This window comes from Calliopsis andreniformis, chromosome 5 (assembly GCF_051401765.1).
Source record: "Calliopsis andreniformis isolate RMS-2024a chromosome 5, iyCalAndr_principal, whole genome shotgun sequence".
NCBI lineage: Eukaryota > Metazoa > Arthropoda > Insecta > Hymenoptera > Andrenidae > Calliopsis > Calliopsis andreniformis.
The window spans coordinates 14,182,257-14,208,770 of record NC_135066.1 but is presented as its reverse complement, the minus strand read 5'-3'; the positions used below and the strand labels follow the sequence as shown (position 1 = coordinate 14,208,770).

At 34.6% G+C, this 26,514-nt stretch overlaps 1 protein-coding gene across 2 annotated transcripts; it reads right to left on the bottom strand.

The window, feature by feature from the left end:
- Nucleotides 1–26,016, bottom strand: LOC143178874 (uncharacterized). Of its 2 annotated transcripts, none has more exons than XM_076377789.1 (2): nucleotides 25,807–26,016; nucleotides 1–4,602 (listed from the first exon to the last, which is right to left on the bottom strand). In XM_076377789.1, the coding sequence occupies exon 2, from the start codon at nucleotides 4,556–4,558 to the stop codon at nucleotides 2,837–2,839; it is 1,722 nt and encodes a 573-aa protein (XP_076233904.1). In that variant the 5' UTR covers nucleotides 4,559–4,602; nucleotides 25,807–26,016; the 3' UTR covers nucleotides 1–2,836. The 2 variants fall into 2 exon arrangements, with proteins under 2 accessions (XP_076233904.1, XP_076233903.1); XM_076377788.1 differs by lacking the exon at nucleotides 25,807–26,016 and adding an exon at nucleotides 15,429–15,720.
- Nucleotides 26,017–26,514: the final 498 nt, after the last annotated feature.

Below are 26,514 nucleotides of genomic sequence, written 5' to 3'. Positions count from 1 at the left end.
TCTTTTCTTGTAATAAATAATTATTTAATAATTTAACTCTCATCACACTATACATCGTTATGGTCATCGCAATATAAAACGTGAAATCGTAGGATTCGCTGAGTGGCAGTTTCCAACGACAAACATACACCTTCGATTAGAGTTTTAGAAATGGAAAAATAAAGATTAACTAACCCTTCGCGATTCAGATAAGACACAAAGCACAATTTTGAAACAAATCATCGAATAATTCAATTATACTATGGATCTCCATACATTGTTAGGGAATAAAGTTTGTGGCAGTGTAATGTCAATTATATTTCCTAATTTGATAGCCTAGCTTGCCTATTACAGGTTCTATAACTACAAATTATCATGTTATCAATTATTCAGTTGCGTTACTGCTTGCAACCATCGTCGAAATTGTGCGGATATATTACAAATTAAAAATCCGCCACAAACCGATTTTAAGCAACATGCATAATCATAAAACAATTTGACATGATCCTCTAAAATTTTACTCTAAGTCAATTAATACAAAATGTAGCCATTTTCTTAAGTATTCTCGTCTAGAAGTGATCGACGAAGGGTAGGTACATCGACAGTTGAAAAGGTCATCTCTAATATAGAGACAATGAACAATCCTATTAATATTAACTTATACAGAGTGTCCCAATCAGAAAGCAGTTAATCCTACAGGAAAATGCAGCATCGTGGTATAGCAAAAATTTCAAATGATGCAATCCCATCGTTATTTTCTATCTAAAGGGGGCATGGTCTTTGAAACACTCTGTATACAATATATATTTCCTATTAGAAAAGTCGTGTTTGCTTTGAAAAGGCCGCTGATTCTTGCTTAAAAAAATATACCAATAATTGGTTTCGCGTAAAGATCGACATTTTCGATCGTACCTTTTGTTAACTTTCGTATATATATGTACAATGAGCTCAAAAATATCATCCAGTACTATCACAAATTTATTACGAATCTATTCAATTGCACGCAGTCGGAAGCACGTGGGACACACGAGATTGATCAGATTCTTAACAAGTTTCTGATAGTACAGTACAACACAAGTGTCTCTTATTCGTACATATGTCTGAAATTCTCATTTTGTTTACATACGTACACACACGCACCGAACACACGTTTGAAGAAACACGTCGATAAACAACAAGAGTTAAATTAATTTAGTGTTTGATTCTTTCGCGATGTTCAACTATTCATTTCGAACGCAATTACATGATTTCTCTCTTGTATACCAAATTATGCGTACTAAAGTTTCTTCATACGAAATATATCATAAAATATTAATTTCTTTTTATATTATATGTAACTAGATGGCTGTAAAATTTAATATCTATTTAGTTTCCGCTATATCTAGCGCATTTTGTAGCTTCACATATTAAATATTTTCAAAATCCAAAAGTTTAGTTACGCATATGTCGGGACAAACCTCGTAAATTGTAAACGATCTAAGCACACCCTTGCACACTGTATTAAAAACATTCGCTTACTAATTCCTCCTGCTACGCAATTATTTTGTAAAAGTCTATGACACTCATTGATTTATACCCTTAATGACCGTAGATTTGAACCTGCTGCTAGGTTCTACTTTAGGAAATTTAAATTATGGTGCCAAGAAAATTACTTTCTCTTGAAACGTTATTAAAAGAAAATTTATGAAATAGAATCCAATTAAATGATAGTAATTTTTGTTGTTGTTGCAGCTCACACTATGTCAGATATAACAACTTATATCGGTCTTTAAAGGTTAACAGACTAATTGCTTCACAACTCTGTTATCACTTTCATTAGGAAACGAAGAGTCAAATCGACGCTTTAATTCTAATACTGCCTTACGATTCCTTTATTGAAGCCGATTTAATATCATTCTTACTGTCACTAGACAGTTGCAGTTTGGAGCAATGATTGACAACTTGAAGCGTACAAAGTTGTTAATCAAAGCTCGAAAAAATATCAGAAACGACCGAGTTCTATGAATAATTCATTTTCCAACGATCAATCCGTGTTGTGTCTGTAATGTTATTATGTTATAAAAATAACATTCTTCGTTTTATTTTATTTGTCTTTGTAAGACTTCCAAAACGACGAATAGATTCATAAATTCATTTTCGTTTACAATTGATTACACAATTCTAGTAATGAAAAATTACAGTCGAAGAACATTTTCTGTGTAAAGAAAATTTAAAATCGAACGATTCAATTAATTTAATTAATTGTTAACAAAGAAAAAGTTCGTGTAAAAATTTGACTGGTCCGAACAGGATATGTAAATGGTACCCTGTCCTTAAAAAAGATTTCATATGACAAAACTCGGTCGAATAATCAATCTTTTAATATTATGCTTTGCTGACTACAAAAGAAGATTATACGCCTTCGCCTATTTAAAATCGCTGGTTGTCTCAACAATAGAATGTTACATTACTCTAATCAAATATTAGTTTTCAGTTGTTAATAGAATCTACTCAAGTATACTTTTTGAAATTTCTTTGTATTTCATACTAATCGCAAATATAGATTCTGATACAGATATTCTGGAACGTATAAAAATAAAGACATTCTTAGACATTTCTGATTTCTGGAGCTAATATAATTTATAATAGAACATATACATAAAGTCAGTCTAGATTTATCATCTGAATTATTGTACTAAATATTCTAGCCTTCCTAATTAGAACAAACTGTAATAATACACTTATTTACAAATATAAATTACTGTATCTAATCAAATAATGCTCCTATATGTTTTGAAATTTGTTAATATAATTTTAAACGTTTTAGAAATGAATAAATAAACTCCAGGAATCAGAATAAACTATTAAATATCATTTATTAAAGAGTGTATGGATATTCTGCAAGATATTTCTTAATTAATGGTGGCAAGTGTTCAGTGGGCAGCTTGCACCTATTAACGACGAGCCTGGCCAAGTGACTAAGAGATCTAACTTCTTTAACTAAAGGTTTCGTCAAATAAATCTCACTATAAAGTTGCCCACTGTAATCTACCCAAACCTCTTTCCTATGTTCGTCAACGCTCTTCGAATATTCTACGTAATATTCTAGCATTTTGATTGGACAGTCAAAAAGTGGGATTGCAAAAGCAAGTCTAGGTTCAGCATCCAATCGAAACTGTCCTACAAAATAGTGGACTCTGACAGAGGTGGGACCCCTAGCAGTTTGCACAGACACAGCGAATGTGTATCTACTATCTGAACTGTCCCTCATCAACCACCGTCCAACTGCGGTATTTTTCAATAAACTTTCACTCTGCTGCCAACTAAGGCCTTCGTGATACCAACCACAGGTTTGTAACAGTTTCTTGACTTCACAAAGTCTAGCTGCATCTCTGTCTATCACGTAATTGTCGAAGCTCCAGGGACAAGGCATCAACCATGAAACTGGTGTGGTTGGGGTCCTATCTCTTCTTTCTTCAAAATTCTCTTCATTGTTTTGAGCTTCGTTTTCCTGCACCAAACCACCGCCATTGAAATTGTTTCTATTTCTTGAAGTTATTCCTGATAAGGAATTAGGGGGGTTTGTAGTAGTCGCTGTTATATTCACTGTACACTGTCCTAAACTCGCAGGAAGCTGTACAGTCGCGTTCACTTGAATCTGAACTCCGTGATTGGAATCTAAAAGCGTCGAGTTACGATTTTCTGAAATTGGAGGACTATTCGATTTGACTTGGTAAAGATTTTGAACGTGACCACAACAACAGTTCGAATTTTTTCTTTGCTCTCGGTGCTCACATTTCTGGGAATTTCTGTCTTGTTGGAATTGCATTACTGGCACGTTATTGGTTTGAAAACTGGAAGGAACCGATTTCTCTTCACAGTTTCCTCTTATAAGATTCTCTGTTGCAGCTTTTCCTTCTGTCTTTTGGAATAAAATATTTCTACGAGTTCCTGGTAGCTCTTGACATCCACTTGGAGGTAACAAGAACATTTTTCCACGATTTTCTATACTTTCTTGATGAGTTCTTGGTTCTGGAAGTACAATTGAAGCTTCTTGATTTTCCGTGGACAATGTATTTTGAACAAAACAGCCACCACCAGAAAGTTTTGGACGGATTTCCATATGTGGTGTTTGCATAAGAATACCAGAATCTGTACTTTGAATTAAACATCCTCCTGATTGTATACTTGGCGTTGTTATTGTTACACTTCCTCCAGTTAAGTCGCAACTTGTTGTGATTTGACATTCAGAATTTTGATTCTTCTCGATTTCTTCATTAATAAGTGGAAATCCAAGGATTCGGGCATCTTTTTCAGATCTTTGGAAGAAAGTTTCCTTCTGCTTGTCGATTCTTGGTTTCTCCAAATCAGGCGCCGTCGATGGATAATTAAAGGAATTGATAATAGGTTGGCTATGAATAATAGTTGGAGCATTTATAAAACAGCCACCACCACTGGTGTAGCCTTTAGGAACCAGGAGGCCACCATAGTAACAGGATGTTGGATGGATTAAACTATTATCCTTTTCAATGTTCTGAGGTTCACAACAACCTGGAGCTGGAAACCGGTGGCGACAGTTTGGACACATCACTGTCAACATTTTGTGCAAAGTTATTTTATTTCCAGCATAACACAGTCTCGTATCTGTAACAGAAAAATGAATCAAAATTAATTAATAAGTTAGTTTGTACTTCTAAAAAAAATGAAATCTAATGTATTAAGTTATTAATGATGTTTAGGTATTATTATTGTTAATAGAATTTTTATTAAGAAAGAATTTTATAGTATTTAAATCAAAATTAAAAATTTTGAACCAGAAGTCACAAATGATCGCAAGTTGCAAACTTTTGAGGTTCTGATTCGACTTGACCTCATTCGACATTGATACCTGACCTGAATCAGAGGTCAGGTATCTACCCACCCTTAATGTGCATGTAATATATCAGTATATTAATATTGACTCTAGAATTCTATTCTACAAATAAATACACAGAAAAATTAAAATCTATGCATACCAAATTAAATATTATTTTTATAATAGTGAGTGTAAAATTTTCCTCATTTCAACCATATTATAGAAGATTATATACATATGACTCACATAATTTACGTAATTGGCCGCCTTACGCAAGCCATTTTCCATGAAAAACCGTTCCAACTAAAAATATAATCACGCTCGTATAATTTTGTTACTGTTGTAAGTTCATTTTAACCAATGACTCGTTCTGACCCCGAATTCAATTTAAATTAATTTAAAAGTTTGCAAGAATCTTTTCTTTAGTTTATTGATTTTTGTGACTATTCTTTAACTTTCTAGTTCCACGATTAAACGTACAACATAAAACATTTAAAAAATTTGAATAATAAAATTCTAATTTGATTGGCGTTTTAATGAAATCACTGTTTTTTATTATTTTACGACTGACGAATTGCAAAACGAATGCGCATTTTACGCATCTTGAACTCATTCTAAGAATAAAGTATCCGCGTAATTATCTGTGTTATTATAAGGTTCGTTACACACATAAATAAAGACAATGAATAATTGTATGTGTGCAGCAAACAGAGGAATTCCAGTGAAATCAAATTATTTTCATTCTCTCCGAAACTTACGAAACACTCATACCTAATACACGATTTCTACTCATGAGATATGTAATTTACAAAACCCATTTAAAAGGGAAACTCTTTTTCTATATTTTTCTAAAAAAGATTCTATTACTCATTCTACCTTTATTTCTCCTTAACCACTATGTTCCTTTCCATGGCTAAAAAAAGCTAGATAAAAACAGAAAATAATTTACCCCATAGTTTCTCTAATAAAGAATCTTAAATAAATCCATTTGTTATTAACAGAAAAAGAAATTCCCCATTCGTAAAAGAAAACCTCATATTGCGAAACATACAATCAATAATTTTTTATCAACCTCTTAAACATACGGTTCATTCAAAAACATCAAAAAGGCATTCATAGCTTCCAGTAGTCCGACCAATTACACGCCAGTCGAATCCTAGAACCAATCCTAGATTTCGTTCCAGTAATCCTATTGGCCAGATGGTCGGTAGACACGTAGTAGAAAGGAAAGATATTTTTAAACTCGGCATGCAGTCTTGACCGCGACATAAAGAAATCCAAGAAACATTTGTAACAGTTCTCGCTAAACCGTAATCACCCTCTTAATCGCTGGTAACGGATTAACGCGTTCGTAATATCGACATACCACGAAACGCGATAAAACGCGACGCAAGGCTGGCATTAAAACGTAAGGGGGAAACGATCGAGAGAGGGGAGAGGCAAGGAACAAAAAAAAAAAGGAAGAAAAAAAAATAGTTTGCCTAACGAACGCGAATCGATTTCTCATGAATAATATCTGACGATCGGTCGAGTCACTCGCTCGTTGACATAAGAGTCCGTTAACCTTGCCAGCGTCTCGTCGGGTTATTTAAATAATCGACTAAACGCCGCCGACGCTCGAGATGCGTGCAACTTCCACGTACGACTCTCACGTGGTTCATAGTTTATGGCCAGGTGTCGCATTCTCCCGTGATCCCGATGGAAATAGAGACGCATCTCTTTCGACACATCACGTGCGCTCGCGAGAGCCCCTCGGTACACCGCAGCTGCCTGTCTTCTTCTTCTCTCATTGTGTGCTTTAATGGGCCACGTGGCAGCGAGATGCACGAGTGTTAGTAAAGCGGCACGGAGCCGCTTTTCCACGAACGTTTCGCAACGCTAGAAGGCCAAGCCCCCATTTAGAAGTTGTTCTTGGCCTCTCCAACTCCCCACCACTAGGGCCGTCCCCACTGTTCACATCTGTCAGCCGCAACACTGCCATTTTCCCCCACCCCAACCCTTTTCAACGTTACGCTACTGGTCTTCCTCGTATTAATCGAGCGTATCAGTTTTTTCCAAATATTTGCAGGGTTTATTAGGGGACAGCGCTCCTGAGTACGCGATTTCGAGAATAAGCCTCCGATGGTAAAAGAGTACACAGTCTTGTTGGGTAGTCGTTTATGAAATGAAGACTTAAATGCGTTCTGAAATTCATTTTACGTCATTTTTTATCGCGAGACACATGTTTCGACGAAATTTATGTAAATTTCTTTGTTTAATGCTTCTTAACGAATATGTAGAGTGATGTATCGCGTATTTGATAAAAGCTATGGAACGAAAACAAAGTAATTTAATACGGTGCTTTTACTGAGGAACAATGGGCTTGTTTATTCATGCGCTGAGAGTTCTCCGCGATGCTAATGTTTTATTGTAATATTGTAATTATTTGAAATGTAAATAGCACAAGTGTCTTCCGTTCGACTGACGTTCACGATAATTTGCAACAGTGTCGTACACCTTTTGCGAGGAATTATGCATTTTAATGCGTGCCAGCGGTTTTTATCGCTACTTCATTCACTGCTGATTCCTTAGCTTGCTTTGTAAGAAATGCGAGTTACGAAGTACGTTATCTCACCAAGAGAAGTGGAAGTGGAATTCGTATTTTACATAAGTATTTTGATTTTTAAAGCAAAGGAAAAGTAGGAAATCAAAATATTTCATTCGTCCTAATTTAACCCATTTTTCATTTTGTTTTAATGGAACATAAAGTAAATCACTTTGAGTATTTTAAATACACATGTGATTTTCCTTTTTCTACTTTCACTATCAAATCACGTTTAGGATATTTTCTCGTCTCGTTCACATTTTTCACAAGACAAATACATGTTCCTCGTTATAAGCCCATTATCAGACCCCTGTAAGTCTATAATGAGGAAAGCTTATACATATTTAAAATACCAGCCCGATGTATTTAACTTCACATATCATGTACTTAATTTTTTTTTGTAAATTTATTTGAACCTTGTACACCATCTACTATCTAAGACAATATTTGAGATACTTCTTTAAACTTTACCCAACTCTGCCGCTAGGGAATCTTACCGACCACTGTGGTAAATATTCAGAGAAAAAAGAAGGGATCAATATTTTTCTTGTAACGCAATATTCCAATGAATGGAGCACTTTCGCCGGAATTGTCGTGTCACGACTCGCGAACCTGTAGTTTCTCGATAAATATTCATCGTCCCGAATAAAAGGAACGACTCCGCGGACCCAGTGTCGATTTCGAGAAACGATTTCACGTCGCGTCATCGGCAAATTAATATTACACATTCGGAACTGCTCGAACATTTCCATCGAAAATCACCTCCGTCTCGTTTTCTCTTCCTTCTTTTTTCGTGCGACCCTCTAATTCCCTACAGTTATCGACAGATTAAATTATAGTACAGAAAATATGCTATCAAAACTCTACGACGCGACAACTCTCGCGATAACATTTTCCAAGAACGACTGATTCTTTTGAATGCAGAATCGATTGGATTCAAACCATAAAGTTTAATAGATCCGAGATAAAATGCAAAGGAGAAAAATAAGAATGCTTCTGTCAGGTTCGTGCCTAGTTCTATGAGGTATCTGGTTGATCAGTGGTATTTCAGGTAGCGTTTAAAATTTTCAAATATTTTAGCAAAGAAATGGTACAGAAAATGTATATTATTTTAAATATTGTTTCGAATGGAATTATTTTTATTTTTAATTTCATTTTCAAGCTAACTCGGTCTTTATTAAAAAATAGTTTATAACGATAGTTCACATAATACAATATCATAATTCAAATTCAAATTTATGTTTTAAAATTGCATTGAAAAATATACATTTCTGTTAAAAAACGAAATATTCTTGACACTAAAAAATATAGAACTGTATATTTATGATACTATTTTTTTCTTCGGATAAAATATCTTTCCTCATCAAAAGGAATAATCTTCTCTTCCAATAAATTCTATCAAGTTTCTGAGTAATCGTTTCCTTGTTTTTAGAAGACGAAATTATATTAAGACGAGCTTAAATAAAATCCAGACATTTAAATAAAGCCCAGACTCATGAAAGGCAAATATGTCCATTCTTCCAAGAAACGCATTAGATTTGGCTGTGCTTCGACAAAACCGAGCATCGTGACGTACGTTACACAGGCGAGCTACATCAAAGCGTCAATGATAAAATTACTGGCAGCAGATTCTCAACGAAATTCGTCCAATTCGAAGAAATGACGTTTTTGGAAGGTCGTTAATGATTTAAACGTTGGCTTTCGACATTTCGCCCGCGATGTTATTTTTACCAGATATTTGTTAAAGATACGGAGAGTGATACTAATGTTAATTAAGACTGTTCCTAATTGTACTTAATTGATAGTACAGAATCCGCTGGTTAGAGGCTCATTGCTCTCTCCACTCTTTTGCAGAATTAATTAGAGCAAACGAATTTCCTTTTCACGTTATCTTCCTGGCGCCTACGATAAGAAAACGACCTATCAGCCACGTGACCCTAAACACGTTATAGTTTTCGTTCGCTATAGTCTCAAGCCTTGCAGTCAACGATAAATTCATTAAATTGTAAAAAAATATGTTTCTAAAGTTGCTTAACGTGTTTATGACTTATGTCTGTCTTATCGAAAACGAGTCACTGATTGCAAGAAATTATTAAGGCAGTAATGAATTTATATCGAAAAAATACTGGGTAGCACTGTACACTCTTTTCTTCTTTGATAGTTTTCAGAAGAAACTTTCATAGTCATGTTGCTGAATAATTACTTATAATCGTGTCAACACATGAATAACGTAAAAGTTCATTATTTTGCGACAATTTTTACAAGCATTCATAACTGGGTGATATATAGTGTCATAGTGTCATATTGTCTGTGAGTACGTCCTTCAATGTCGCAGCTGGCTAAAGCCAATTCTTCGTTTTATCTCGTCTGAGCGCTAACTTCGTACCAATCAAGTGTTTTTCATAGTTATCGATCACGTATGTACAACGTCAAATATTGTTTCACGGAAACGCATAATAATGAAATGAGGAACTGCTCCGGTTTATGACGCAAACCGAATTTGTTATCGAGGATTCTCTGAAGTGCTTAATGAACGTCAGTTGATGACTGGTCGTGCTATCGAAAGTTAATGGTATTGGAGCACATGAAGTTCTTCAGATTAATGGTTTCAGAAAATCCTGGCTATGTTACTTTACACGTGTAGTGTTGTCAGACTTACTTTTCTAGTAACTAAAAACACAATTACTAAAAGAACATTTACGCTTAATTGTTTTGCTCGAGTTCCAAGGAAAAATAGAAATGTTATAATTGAAGCTTTCGTTTTATTGCTACTTGTACAGACTTCAATGTTAACTTCTTTTTTGTTGAAGAAAAAAAAAAAAAATACGTATTTATCACTTCAGTTTTACTGTGTATTTAATGCGGATTATGCAGTACATTTTTTTTATTAATCATCTGTTAAATTTTACCTTGAATATTAATGAGAAACAACGTTTTTCAAAAGCTATGATTATGTTATACATATTCATAGGAGTATATGTAATAAATGGTTGACCAAAGAACTCAATCTTTTTTTATTTCTCAAAGGTGTTTTCAAATATATAATGAAAAAATACAATAGGATTATTAATTCTAAAGAAGCAAAATTGAGTGTAAATATAAAACTTGAACTTTAAATTTAGTTTGAAAATTCGCTACTGACATTACAAATCCAATGTTTGTTTTGCTAGCTTGTTTACCAATAATTTGAATTTATTACAAATCTGTAAAATTTTAAGCTACTTGCAATTCTACTTAAAACATTACCTACTTTTTCCCTATTTTTTTCTTCCAAACCGAATAGTGAAAAACAGGAAACAAAATAAAATCCAAATCAATATTAAAATATTGCAAATTATTTCTGAGAAACTGGTCTTTGAATATGCGCATTCATTTTCCATCCACTTATTTATTATTATTATTATCTTTTTAAATATCACTGCCCTCTGCGTCTTTATTCTTCCTCGACCATCTGTTCCCTCCCGTCGGTGGAATGCCAAGGGAAGTGGAAACGGCAGGAGGAGAGAGGAAGAGAGAAAAATCTTCAGGCGTAGAGGACTTCGCGGAACTGGACGTGGTCGTTTTATTTGAGGAAACAGAACGAGACCCTGACGAAGGACCACGAAATTAGAAGAAATCCGCGCTATCGTTTTTTCCATCTCACATTTAGGACTAGCAGAATCACCATGAAAAAAAATTACAGTGAACTAATAGCTCGGGAACGTTAATCCACCCTAAATGTATGAATTTTTGAGCGACACATTATTTATAAAAGAAAATACTTATATTTAAGAGAAAGAAAGAAGAAAGAAAAATATTTAAAAAGAAATGCACACTTCTATCCTCGATTACGAATTGGATACCGAAAACTGATGGCAATAAAAAATAAGAAGTACTTGAATGCAAATATATTTGTATTCTATGCAAAAATGAACCGAGGGAAATTTAATAAATTATCAGAACTGGGCGAGTATATGTATCGATATTGGTGATTTTGTCGTTGAAGGAGTGCATAAATTTGAAGGAGAAGCAGCATAACGAACAAGTTTTACGATGCTCGGCCCCCGATGTTACAAGGTGGTTCGAAAGCATCATAAATCGAGAGAAGGGTTCGGGTCTACCCTGTTCCGAGGGGTCTGGCTAGAAATTCGTCTTCTCGGAAAACGACGAACTGGGCTGATGACCTGTACACGCCAGCAAAATACAGTTCGCCGTAGCGAATGCTAATTTTACTGGTCAACTTCATCGATGCCTCTCCTACGGCGCTGGCCTGGGCTACAGGGCCCCTCAGAAATGGTGGTCACGAGACTCAAGTATTAAATAGCGAAAGAACTGCACTTTTCAATTTATTTCATTCTAAACCAATGACGTTTTCCACCGATTATAAATTTAAATAAATGTGACTAGTGTTTTTGAGTATTTTGTAATGACATGAAATTAATGAAAGATGTTGAACATTTGATATAAAAAAGAGAGAAATAAATAAACTTAAATATTATTTAGAAAGTGATAAATTTACTAGATGAACATATGAAAAATATTACTAGTACAAGAATTTTAGTAATTAAAGGATTCTAGAAATATACTATTTTAAATTCAATGTATTACAAAATATACATTTCAGAACTATAAAATTCTTAATTTGAATTCTTGTTAATCCTACTGACAATTTAAGAAGTCAATGTGAAGCAAGTTGTAAATTATTAATCACACAGTAATTTTAAAAATAGATGATAAAATCAGGTTCTGAGCGAAAATTTATCAATTAAATTTAAAACATACCTATATTAAACTGTGAACTCATTACCGATTTGCGATCACGAAAAATAATTTTCAAGAATTTTAACTGAGATATCTTCACTAGAATTTGTTCGAGCCACTAAAATGAATTCACTAAAAATCTTACATACATAAAGTAGCTGACTAAACGGAAAAAATATCAAATTAGAATTTTAAATAGAAATGAGCGTAGTCGTACAATAATTATTGTAAAGAAACTGACTCGCGAGACACGATTAATTAAACGGTCGTTACTTTTGAGTGACGCTGTAGCTGGCCTCGTTATCAGCAAGGTTTCCAGCGAGTATAAATGAGAAGAGGTTCCCCGAATGAGTGGTAACACGGATTTTATCTCTTACAGATAAGCGTGAATTTTATTTTACAAGAGTTCGGGGAAACAAACCTGCTTCCGTGAACGATCCTCTTTTGTTATTACGAGTATTTAGAACGCTACCACCCCCATATAATGCTGATGAAACCGATCGTTCTTCCTTGTTCATTCTTGTTAAAACACGTCATTTAGACGAAAAAAAAATCAATAGCCTGTTTTCCACTACCGTATCGAATTTAACAAGTTGTTACAAATGACTCACGAAGAATACATCGAAATCAAAATTCTATATGATAAGAATTGGATGTTCATTTATTAGGAGAATAGTGATATAACTGAATTGACTAATTGAAAGTTTTCATAGCAGATATTTTCTGTCTATAGTATAGAAAGTAATGATAATTAATTAATTTTGTTAATTCTGAGCACTAATGGAAAATGGAATGTTAATAAACGCGTTGAGAGAATAAAAACAGATTTTAGAACGGTACTGTGTTGAGTGAATCATCTAACTCATTTTTCAAATTATTCCTTGAATTATTCTTGCTTGAATAACAGACATTTTCTGATTAACAGTTTCTACATTGCTAATTGCACATTTCTATTGTAAATATGATAAATTGCGCGTGTCAGAACTGACAAACATCAAACGGTGCCTATTTCACGCTATTTTTTAGCACTTTTATCAAGAATATCTTATGTCAGCTTCTAAAAGAACTTAAATGAACCAGCGATGAATAAAGGTAACGCGATAACGTGTTTCACTCAATGAAGCACATTTTTGCTAAACATTTCAATGTTTCTGCCTCATTGGAATTCCAGAAACTCATTTCCATATACCATTCATGACATATAAAAATACACAGTACACTAGAATTTGTAACACCTGTACCTCATAAAGCTGTTCATCTGCTTTTGCATTACCCTACTGCATCAACGACAGATTATGAAAGAAGTACAAGTAAAAACTTCAAAACTAATTTTTATCACGATATTCATGTAGATAGTGAATATTTACATAGACTTTTCATGTAAAATAATAATAATTCGTAACCATTTCTTCAAAGAAATTGAAAAACAGAAAGTTTCTCACATTTTCAGTTGCTATCAAAAAAATGAGTTCTAAAATTAAACAAATCATATCTCACTGCATTGTTTCACAAATCGACAGCGCATATTACCCAATTTTCTTAATTTAATCGCCCTCGATTCAAAAACGATCCCCAAATAGCTTCAACACCGAACCTCAATCCAGCTGAAATCACATTAAAATTTCAATAATTGAATAACACCTCGTTAGGCATTGTCAACTGCAAATCGTCCCAATTGGCTAAGCGTTCGACGAAAAATTCAATGATCGAGGGCTTCAGAGAATCAATGCGCGATGTTACGTCCACTGAATTCGTAGTAAAACGAATTAAAGTTATCCTCTCCCTACATTTCACCCCTCTGTGTATCTTTATCCCACCACAGAACAAACTGACCATACCCCACGCCAGAACAGAGAACAGCAAATACCATCTTCTTGCACCAAGAGAACTCATTTCCACAAAATCGTTACGTAACCCCTTCACCCTCGAAAACCTTCGATCACTGCTCACATGCAACAATTTTAAACCGAATTCCAGGCCTTTCACCGCGCGAGAGCTCATAGCTTCCACGAAGCTCCAAGAGCGTCAATAAACAATTTGCTGCCGCTCGAATCCGCCGCTGACTCTCTCCGCAAGTCGAGCCGAGGCAGGCCACGTGGAATTTCGACGAACCTTTTGCCTCCCTTTATTCTGTCGTCCCGTGCGTTTCGTTCGATTCGTTAGGCACGTTTCTTCCACGAAAGCAGGTCACAGGGAACAAAAACTGAAGCGAGGTGAGTCACTAGCGCCCGTTACAGGTATGCAAAAACTCGCGGGCGTTTTGAACGTTAAAGATACCATCGACTCGAAGCGACCATGTATCCTCTCGTTAAAGAAAATACAATTTCGCGCCGAGGTTTACAGCGCGTTCCGGGAACGACGACCTCTAAAACAATCGTTGGATCGTAAAGAGCGAGTAATCGCTTCGGCTCATTAAAATTCATAGGCGAACAGAACGAACGAGAATTTATCGCGGACCCTGAGAATAACTCTGTGATTGTAAGGCAAAACGACCTATGTCACGTTTTCAGAAAATTTCAGTTCGATTCTTAATTGGCGTCTAAAATATAGAATCTGTATTTTCAGAAAGAAAACAGGGTATTAAAAGAATTCTTTCGCCTAAAAATAGGGGTTGAAGAAGACACAAGGTTCATAAGATAGTACACTGAAGTTGAAAGCTTTAAACGCTAATATCTTGAAAATGAAAGCATGTGACTTCCTAGGTCGTTTTGCTATACAACCACAGAACTGAGAGTACAAGGTTTATCTGGAAAACCTCAGTGTTGACAGCATTTATTCCAAATGCTGTAAGCATCGTAATTACTACCAGCACCCATTAGAGGGTTTCCAATTAAACTAATCACCTTGTTGTTTCAGTTCTATAATTGTAAAACAAAACGACCTAAGTCACATGTTTCTATTTTCGAGACACTGACGTCTAAAGTTTTCAGCTTAAGTACTACCTTACGGACTTGTGTCTTCTCGAAGCCTTATTTTAAGGTGAAAAAATTCAGTTTATCTATAAATCCTCAGAGTGTTGGCAGCATTTATTCCAAATGCTGTTAGCATCGTAATAGCTGCCAGCTCCCATTAGAGGGTTTCCAGTTGAACTGATCACCCTGCATACGAGAAGTCCCGCAAGAAGCGTTGCCTCTAAGCCATTCTAAGGCACATCTTGCAAGAGAGGAAGAGTACACCTGGGACGGATTCCTCGGAAAGTGAGGCTACAAGACGGAGTCTGGTGAAGCATGTGAGAAGAAAGGAGAGTGGAATTCGAGGAATTTTAAAATAGAAAAAATCAGTCTCGCTCACCGTGGGTATTTTTGTGGTCGTGCCGAGGACAACCGGGAAGAAGAAATCCCCCGCAGAACTTTCTCCGAAAAGGCACTTCCACTTTCACCTCGCGTCTCGAAAATAGCTTAAACCACTGTCAGAAGTAAATTCTCCCCCGAGCGACCGAGGGAGCCTCGATTTTCAGACGTTCTCTGCGAAGCGAGGAGAGGAAGCTTTGTGACGGATAGTACCGATGCTCTCGTGGCTGCACATTTATTTAACGTGCGAGAAATGAAGTCAGTGAGACTGGAAAACCGTCCCCGTGGCGTGACAGTCGGCACAGCACTGGCGCAGCTACCTCTGAATGAATCTATAATTGCTTTTGTGAGGGAGCGGAGTGGGGCTAGCACGTGATCCGGTGAGAGTGGCGGGGGAAATCGTGGAAGACCCGTCGAGAGAGCATTATGAACTCTATTCTAGCGATGACTATGAGACGCAAATAAACAGAGTCATTAACAATGGCGATCTAATAAAAAATTCTCTTTTAGGCAGAGAAGTAAAGAGAAATTGAAGATGATATTTGATTACATGGTACAATTTTTTGTGCCATAGTAATGGAATTGTGAAATAGAAGTAAAATAAAATATTGTATCTGAAGAAATTGATTTATCTGCAATTTACGATGGCAAGACAGATATGACCTTATTACTAATTTTTTTTGTTATTAAGTTTAATTGTAAATGCTTTATGTATATTGTTTATAATCCTGCGCAGGTTTGACAGCTTAATAAATACAAAAAAGTCTAATTGTAATTATAAATATATAAAAAAATGAAAAACTTGGTATTTCAATTTCAATTGTTATATTAGTATTACATACTGTTTTCTTTGGAATATTATTTTACTGGTACTGTCTCTAATTCACCTTTCTTTGCTTCACTTTTTTTTAAAACATAAGATTGACATAGAAAGAACAGATAATAGACAGTACCAGTGTGTCAGAAGTCTGACAAAATTTGATATCTTCTGTGATTCATTTGTTGACTTATGCTAATTTAATGTACCTTGTTTCTATAAATAAAATTCTTAGAAATTATAACGTATTATTATTTTTTTAATTGATTTTCAAGAACGTTTTATTGAGAGATAATTTATAGTCTATCTAATTAATACTTCTTACAGCCGCTAATTGAATATTTAACGACACGAAGTATCAAATTATATAACATAACCTTGAAGGTAGTCTGAAGAATTTTTGTACTGATTGTTAGACTGGGGTTAAATTTCACACCTCATTTAAAGAAGAAAAAAAGTAAAGAAAAGGAAACTTTTTATGAAATGGAGTTTAACTCATGACATTTATGAAATTACATTACTTTACATCTATTAATACGTTTTTGCTAAAATGTGCCAATAAATATATGTTTGCCAGTGACTCTACTTATAAATTTAGTTTAGTTCACTTGTCCTTAACATGTACGCGAGAATAATTATATATATAGTTAAATATGTCGTATTCATTAACGTGTACATTTATATCATATCTCAAATGTACACAAGTTAACAAAAACTGGCATTTTAGAGTTGAACTTGTTTGAGATAACGCTGCATAAATAATTACGTACACAGCAAATATTAAACGATTGCATGAAAAACTTACGTAAACCACGCAATAATATTGGTAAAATATAATTCAGAATTTCGAACAAAAAACGCAATAAAATTTTCTATATATGTTCTTAACCTTGCCAGATATGCACATGCATATGTATTTTTAGTTTTCGTTTAAATTCAAATTTTATTTACTAAATTGCTCACTTAAAAAAGAATCACTAGTATGATAAACTTGAAAAATGAATAATGTGCATCTTTTCTGTTCTAATGAGTTAACTTTTGAGGAAGTTAATCTTATAGTGCTTCATTTTTTCCCTCATGATTAAAATTGAAGAATCAGAATATATTTTCAAAGAAATTTTTAAGAATAAAGTTGAAAAAATTGTATCAACTACTGATCCCATGAAATCAAACAGGAAATTGGAGGCGTGAAAGATTGCCACCTACAGACATGAGTTCTACTTTGTACTTTGACAATCTCTATGGAAACATAAATAGTTACAATTGTCACTTTGAAATAATCGCCCTTGAACTTCACGCTCAAGGGGTAGAACAGCAGATATTTTTGAATGAATGTGTATCGACCTAGAAACTTAAATTTATTTGTCTCGTAGGTGGCATAACATAAATATTAGAAACCTATATACATACAAATTCTCGTATTTTCTGAAGTTATGCAATAAGCTAAAATGTTGTAAAAGATTATATATTTTTCAAAACAAATTTCATAACCTCTAATACATCCACATAGTTACGTAAAGTTGATAACAATTTATTCAGTTTCAAATATTATTTGCTTCAATATTACTGTAACAAGATCTAATAAATAATTTTATATTTTCTAAATTATTATAATGTCCACAGTGCATAAAATTTTGCAACCGATTGTATCTACACTGCCCAACCATGGAAAGACAGTGACTACAGAAAAATGTAAAATTCAGTTTCTGAATTTTTGGATAATTTTGAACATTTCATGTCTTATAGTTTAGTGCGAAATAGCAGTAATATATTTTATATTTAGTAGATACTGCTTTTCTCCATAGTTGAGTAATACTAGTGTTCTGAATTCTGAGTTTCAAACGAACTGCAGGAAAAGTATTATACGGAAAAAAATCGCGCAAGGTCAACAAGGAAAAGTCGTAGCCATCGCTAACGCCGCGTGTACTCTGTCGCGCATATCTCGCGGAAAAATGGATTCCTTTTAACTGGTTTACGTGCGATCTCGTCCCGCGCTATCGCGTCATCGTTCTCGCATACGAGCTCGTATTTCTGTGGGCCTCTCGACGAAACGTCACGAATTCCGACGATTTGACGCCGCACTTACGATCTTGGCTGCCAATCGATCGCTCCTGCCAGACTGACTCTCTCCCCTTTCCCCTTACAGTCTGTTCTCGACATTGGGAAACGTTTCACGAACTGTTATTCGGGCAACGGTTCGTCTCAAAGCAGAGACAAGAATTCGAAAATTTGAGACTTCAATGGCAACTCGAGACGAAAATTTGAGCCTAAGGACAGCGAAAGAAAGTTTAAGTACAAAATGAAAAATAGTATTGCAATTTAGATTTATATAAAAAGAAGGAAAGCGGGAAAGAGGAGTCAAAAATTGGAGAAATAATTTGGCAAAGATTTATTATAAAATATGTTTGTATTGTAAAATACTTCCTTCTCTTTTTCCTTTAACAGTTAGGTCATCTTGTTTTATAAATAGTGATACTTGACGTTATGATTTAATTTATCTGATAATTTGTTACTTGAGAAATACTTGAAGCTTTTACGAGAATTAGGAGGGCGATTGGAAAAATTCAGAGAAATGGGGTGGCGTGTAGTTGCATCTGTCAATCGAAAGTGAATTTTAGTAGGGGAAAAGATGAAAAAAGGGAGGAGAGAAAGAGCAGGAGACGGACAGAGAGAGGCTACACAAGAGAGGGTAACAGGAGAGACAGAGAGAGGCGTACCTAAGACACGTTATTCTTGTTCATTTCCAAGAATAAATCCGTAAGAATCCAGTCGCCCGTATAATACACACGAGTTTCTCTTAACAAAGTACGCGATTCCCACTTCGTCCTTTCACCTCTCATTTTTAGCACTTCCCGATCTACAAAATTTCATGCTTCGTTCACAGCTGATTTTTAACCATTTTTGATACAAACATTGAAATCTTATCGAAGACATTTATCTACGGGAATTTTGTTATTCAGAAGACATTTGCTTTTTTCACCGATAAACGTTTGGATAAGGAACTTTTGGACACTCTGATACCTGACCGATAACTGTTCGTATTTTTGTCATCTATTTTTATTTTTATTTTTGATTGGATTCATGCGAGAGTTTCTCGAATACTTATTTTCAATATGTGAAGAATAATTTATGGTTAACGTGAACAATGTCAAAATTGTATTGTACTTTCTGCAGGAATCAATAAAACATGAAAAAGGAAGTGAAAATATTTAATCTGCTTGCTACTTTCGTAATCATTAGTAGAAGAATCTTATTGCTTCATTATTTAAAAATAATACGTATTTTCTGTGTGAGTTACTTATAAGTATCTATTCGAGGAGGATGTGTATTCTTTTAACTTTACGTTCTCCCAATTTTTTTTCAAATAAAACCCTGAAGAGCATGTTTCTGCAGGATTATATCAAGTCGGTCAAGTAATTTGGAAATTCAGTTCTTGCATATTGGTAACAGCTATCAGAAAGACATGTGGCAGCTGGCTGTATCGTTGCCCCGTAAATCCCAGGAATGTTCAAGGAACCCCAGAAAACATTGGGAAAATGTTCCCCACTGATGATTGCATGGGGTGCAAAAGAGAAACACCTGGCCAGTGAGTCACGGATCTGAAATATGTATTCTAACAGACCGTGTGACGTTCCTTTTACGCAGGCATTCATATCTCCTGATGAGCAGACATCCTTTTGAGCATATTACATTAGTAATCCTTCAATGCCTATTTTCAACGAGATCTTGTCGTCAGTTAATTAGTTTCAAAATCTTCCGCATAATTTTTTAAGGTCACTGTAGGAATGCAATTTTTTTGTTACTCAAAGTTGAAAGCTATTAAATTTTAGAATATATCCTATTATAGTATAAATAATAAACAAAATACTAAATACTAGATATTACTAATGAATAGTAAAGTTTAAAACCAATCAAATTTCTGTACATTTTCCATATCTTAGGCAAATGTGAAGAAAATGATTAAAGCAAGATCACAGTTTTGAAGCTACGAATATAAAAAAGCTATTAAATATTATTATTCTAAACGAACATAATTATCATTATAAATATGTATATTGCTTCCGCTGTCCCCGATTGTATAGAATTCATTTTAATAGAGTCATTTCTATTAATACTCGACTATCACTAGATCACTACATATTTACATTCATCATGTGCTAAGTATTACAACAGATTAATTCTTACATAAGGTATACATAGTTCAATGTAACAATCGTATAAGTGAGCTCGGTCCCCACATAAACAAGTGAATAAGAAGTACCTTATATTATACACACATATTTACACACGAAAATACAAAATTAGTAAGTTCCTTTAAAAACGCTTTTTTGAATTAAAAGAATGTACAAAAATATTGAATATAAATCATGTTACAGCTTACTAGAATTAATTAATTCATGACAGAATTATAATATATGTACACATAATTTAAGTCTAGAATGATTAACTCATCGTTTCAAAAATGTCTTACTACAGGAAACAGCGAAATGTAGGATTACAGCGATCGAATATTTAATAGGCACAACTATTATAAAGTAACATGACTGCAAGCGTTCGAAACGTATCTCTTCGTACCTCGTACTATTTCCAGAAAGCTTTTATGCTTTTCGAACAATGGGTGGAGGCCGATTCCGTTATTAGGGACACAATGCGGCCCATTGTGCATTTATAGGACCCCTGGTGGGGGAGAATTCGTGGTAACACGTCGAGTTTTGCAGAAATCGTTCTTTTCGAGCCTGCACGGTTCGAGCAACTTCCTCGAACGAGTCCTTACAACATTTAGATTCGACGATCCTTCGAGGAATAATATTTGTTCTCCTTTTTTAACACAAACATTTATTTTAGCCGCTGTCGCAAGTATTGAATCACGGATTTGGCCGTCAAATATATTTCCAGTGAAATTATTAATGGGCTCGGAATTTGCATTCGTAGCTACCAATTAAATTGAGTTTTCTAGGAAGGCGAAGGCTTGTTGATTCAAAGTTTTTCAATCGTAGAACATTAATATGAAAGACACACTGCGCTATATAAGTTCTCATAAGATCTTTTTCTCTCGAAAAATAAATTCTGAAATTAAACTTTATATTAGGTTTTAGTATTACGCTTCTTATTTAGAAACAATATTTGTGTAAACTATTATTGAAATATTTATTGGAAGCATCTTAAATAAACGTTAATTTTCAGTTATAATTATCTATTTCAGAGACCTATTTTCTTTATCACTGATAGAAATGATTTAAGTTAAAAGTACTCAAATTTAATAATTGACTAATACCTATATTTAAATATTAAATAAATAATTATCTAGATACTACATAAAATATTAATGTAAAAAGTGTTTACAAGGCATAAGTACTTGAATTCTCGTTCTTTCATTCACTTAAATAACGTAAAACATGATCAACGGTAAAATAGCCCATAATTACACCGCTGCAGTTAATTAGCAATTCTTGTTAAACATGATAATGTACTATCTGAAAAGACGATAAGTGGTACCAAATTATTGCGTAATTTCTTCTCATTACAGCCTTTCAAGAACTAGTTTTCAAATTCACTGACAAAGATATGCAGATTGATCTCAGCACGAACAAAAAGCGAAACAAATCCCTCGGTAATGAAATAACTAGAAAAAAAAACCCTGAACGTATGAACGATTCTCTGAATTCCAGTACGTGAACCATTTAAACGGAAACAACGAACTCCAATTGTTCCGACCGCTGGAAACACGGTTCAACTAATTGTAAGGTGAAACGAATATTCATCGTCACGCCCTTCGGCAAACTGCCCTTTAATAGGTTTCCATATAGTGACTTCCTCCAAATTAGTGAAAATTTTGGAAATTAATTTCATTCATATTTGGTAGTTTATTAATATACATGCACGTATATTGAACATTTTATTTAAAAAATCATGTAACTTCACATCCAATATTGTTCTTCAGAAAGGTATACATGATTTTGACTATTTGGTTAATCTTATATAGAAAAATAAATTTTTTCTATAAAATAGAGTGCATTAGCTATGGCGTGAAGTATATGCAATAATAGTGCAAATTTGTGTGATAAAATCGCGAAAAAAATTCAAACATTTTTTCCTTAGTTAAACAAGACAAAAAACAGGGTCGATTACGACATAGCAAATACTTACAATCCAGTTTATAAAAAAAAATTTTTCTATTTCAGATCAATCAGGCAACCAAAATCATGTGCACTATTCGGTCATGCATGAAGAACAACGTTGAGTGTGAAGTTACATAAGTTCAACAAATATTAATACATTTTATAAAATTTTCAACATGTATTTATCGAGATGGATATTAACAAATTACAAAAAATAGATAAAATTGTACCTGTACTTTTTCCAAAATTAATTCCCAAAGTTTTCCCTAATTTCGAGGTAGTCACAGTAGGGAAGCCCCTTAAGAGCCAATGCACATGAGCAATATTTTCAAAATGTTTGATACTTCTGATATCTTCACTAAAGTATCATATACTGAAGTATCAGTACTTCAGGAACAACAATATTCTATACTGTTTTTCCAATTACAACAACAAAGCCAGACATACGATCGCAAGAAGATCGTACATGAAAATATTGCTCGTGTGCTCTAAATCTCGGTTCGATCCGTATTGCCTCAATATCCCCTTGAAAGTCACTCAGGTGTTTCATTTTCCCGCAATTTGACGAAGTCATTTACGATAATTGTTTCCCGTGGAGCGCAAACGATTTTATAATGTCGCGCTCCAGCTACGCGAGCAAATTAGAAAGCTTTTCGAACGGCAGGAATTATAGGCTAGAAGCATAAAGGTTACTAGAAACGAGCGGGTCGCAACATCGGCGGATCGAGGACTATTTTAGAGAGGATTCCAGGAACGTTCCGAACGGAGAAATCGAGAGACACGCTATGCTCCCATTTCAGCTGGTCGTCCGCGTATATGGGCCTCACAGAGCCTGTTATCGTATCTGTTACCTTGTGGTAGAGCCTGGCATCTTATCGCAAGCAAACAAACTCCTTTATGACGATTATACCCGCGGTTCTCTCGAATCGACCTTTCCTCGAAATGGTCGTCCAAGGGCGCGCCTTCCGATTAAAGTCGACCGCGATTATCCGAAATACGCCGAGTCGGGAATCTATCGCTTCGCTTATGTATTATTCTCCGCTTACGTACATATTTGCCTTCGCTCGATAGGCTGTTCATGTGAAGTTGGGATCGCTGCTTTGGCGGTGGGGAATCCAAATCTCTGGGTATTCGTAAAAAAAGTGTGCTACATAATTTTTTATGGCGTTGGAAATTGGCGTTGTATATTCTTTTTCCTTAGATCGATCTATTTTACTCGATGACGTGAAAAATAGTTCAGAAACTATGTGTCGCAAACGTGTAATTTCTACTGAAAAAGTTGTCGAAGATAATGTGAAAATTAGAGCGTGTTGAATTACTTAAGTGAATGGAATTTCAATGGATATATTTTCTACAGAATTACTGGAGAAACGAGGATTACTTTTTTTCTGAATCTATTACTGAATTAAAAAAGATTTGATACTTTTGATTAATTCTTGTTAGTTTTATTTTGCAAAAATAAGGGTTTTTTGAAAACCCAAATGATTGAAGCGACTATCACAAGAAAGTAAAGTATTTGAATAAAAAAAATTAAAAACAGAATATAGAGTATTATCTGATAAATTGGGACAAACATTTTAATGTATACAATATAAAAAAATGGGTCAATTGACTAGAATAAAACAGCAATCTTAAAACAGACAACTTTAGACATTTGTTTGCGTTCTACAGAAAAATGCGACTCGACAGACTGTTACGTCTATGAATACCAAGAAATGCCAGAATATTTTCCATCGAAAACAGTAGCGAATTTATGGCCAATGTCAAAGCTGCATTAACATTCCTCTACACTCTAGGTCAATGTTGCCCACGAATGAAACTTTTTACCCGAAACTACTTTCCTTCTAGATATTTAGTGCTGCTTTTATAAAGGATCCGAAAAGACCATGATTCCTCATCCCAATACATATCACATATTAAATATTCACAATTTCGTATGAAATAAAGACCGACCATTTTCGTTAATTGTTAAATAACAGTCAGAAGGAAATATATTCGACTGCATTATGTATTAGGCTTTTACGCAATAACCACATTACGAGCACACGCTATTTAAGAAATAACTTAACGCAAACTCATAAATTGGACGCGCCGTGTGCATAACGGGCCAGAGCGTTAATAAGCGCAAAAGTAACATTTGGAAGCTCAAACACGCCTTATCTCTGAATCTGCACTCGGCACATTTAAAACAAGAGCCTGATACGCGAAAAGTAAAATGACTTTACAGAAAGGCTTTTCTTAGAAAGTATTCCGCTTTTTAAATGCTTGCTACTCAAGACGAAATACGTTACAGATAAAATTCCACGCTCCGCGATATCCGCGACGAGCACTCGTAATCAAGAATAAAGTAATTATCGACACTTCGTGGCAGTCGTTCCCGTGCACAAATCAAACAAAATTTTACAGAAAAATGCTAGTGTCAGTCATAGGTGCGTGAAAAAATATCCTATGACGATCTAACCTTTACTAAATTCTGTAATTGTAATCGAAGCATCGAAAAAAGTAAAATAATGTAATATGTACGAAACGTTAATTAGTGTCAAGATACAAAATTTGAAAGTTTAAAATAAATTATGACACGAGGCCGTTTAAATGAATTTTGAAAAATCTCGACAAATTATAGTTATTTATCATAACCGAATAAATTAACCTGGTGCCTTTAGATTTACCCGTTTCTAGTAACTATTTTGAATTCAAATATTTTCCCCTCTTATGGCAGCCTTAAAGAAATGCCATCTGTATCTATGTAATTTCACATGATTCATTCAACAGTGATAAATACTACGTGATCCATAAACAAAATCAGAATTTCGTTTAAAAAACCACTGAATCAATTTCCACACCTACTACATACATTTATATATAGTTTGCCGCAGCTAAGCACAAAAGGAACGATAAAATATCCTTTTAAACGATTCACTCGCAATTATTCAATATATTATACCACAATCAAATGATAACATGCTCGCGTAAGCACGTAAATCTATATGGTACGCGGTATTCATTACAATATCATTACATTAAGAAAGAGGCATAAGTGTTCCAGCATCTAAAGTACTCCTCGAAATACACATTTCTGTCGATTCAGACTAATTGTGGAGTACGTTCATTTAACGGGCAATTAACTTTAAACGTGCATGTTTCATACCGCACGGAAGCATAACGGAATGCATTCGAAAAAAGAGACAATGGTATACAGCCAAGAGAAAAGACAGACTTTCCCAAACTCACGTTTTAATCCTCACGATATTTACTAAAAAAAATCAATCAAAAATGGAGCGTATGCACGCCATTTTTACACAAACCCATTTCTTCAGGGATCTCAACCAATTCCAGCAGGTATTTCGTAATGAAACAAACGAAAGATGATCGACACATAGATATCAATAAAGAGGAAATTTAAATACAAAAATAAACATTTAAAAGGATAAAGGTGAACGCACCTTCTATGCCCGTTCTCGAAGCGTCTCCTTCTCAGTGCGCACACGATGCTGCTTCACGACCCGAACTTCACGAATCTTTCACTAACAAAACTATGGATCTTCGTAACTGTTGCAGGCAATCTCACTCGTAATTACATACGCAACGAGACTCATACGGAGATCTGGGTTCGAGAAACACCGTGTTTCACAAGTTGGCGTCTCGAACGGGCTTGTTCCGCCATTGGTGATGTTAGTTCGTGGAATCGACACTAGGAGGAGCGTGAACCAGAATAGATGGAGACACTTGGAAATTTTGAATCGAGAGAAAAAGCGCGGTATAGCATCGTTCAGATTAGTCGAGTTACTTGAATTGACGTTGTGGTATGAGCGAGAGCTAAATTAAATTTAGCATAAATTCATATAAATATCATATATACAGGATATATCATTTTAACTGGAAATCCTCTGAGTGTAGGCAGCATTTATTCCAAATACTGTTAGCATTGTAAGTGCTGCCAATATCCACTAGAGGGTTTCCAGTTAAAGGTAAACTGATCACTCTGTATCATATATATATAAGTTACTTGAATTCAGGCGGGCTGACTGCAACGTTCCAAGTGATCTGAAACAATTCGATTAATGTGAACGTGTGATTTGACTTGAAATATCCTTCCAAGTTTCAAGTGGAGTTGAGGTTGTTGAGAGAGTTGAAGTTGAGTTCTTTCATGT

Coding starts and splice junctions, on each gene's coding strand:
- LOC143178874 (XM_076377789.1), bottom strand. CDS start 4,558: ATGTTGACAGTGATGTGTCCAAACTGTCGCCACCGGTTTCCAGCTCCA.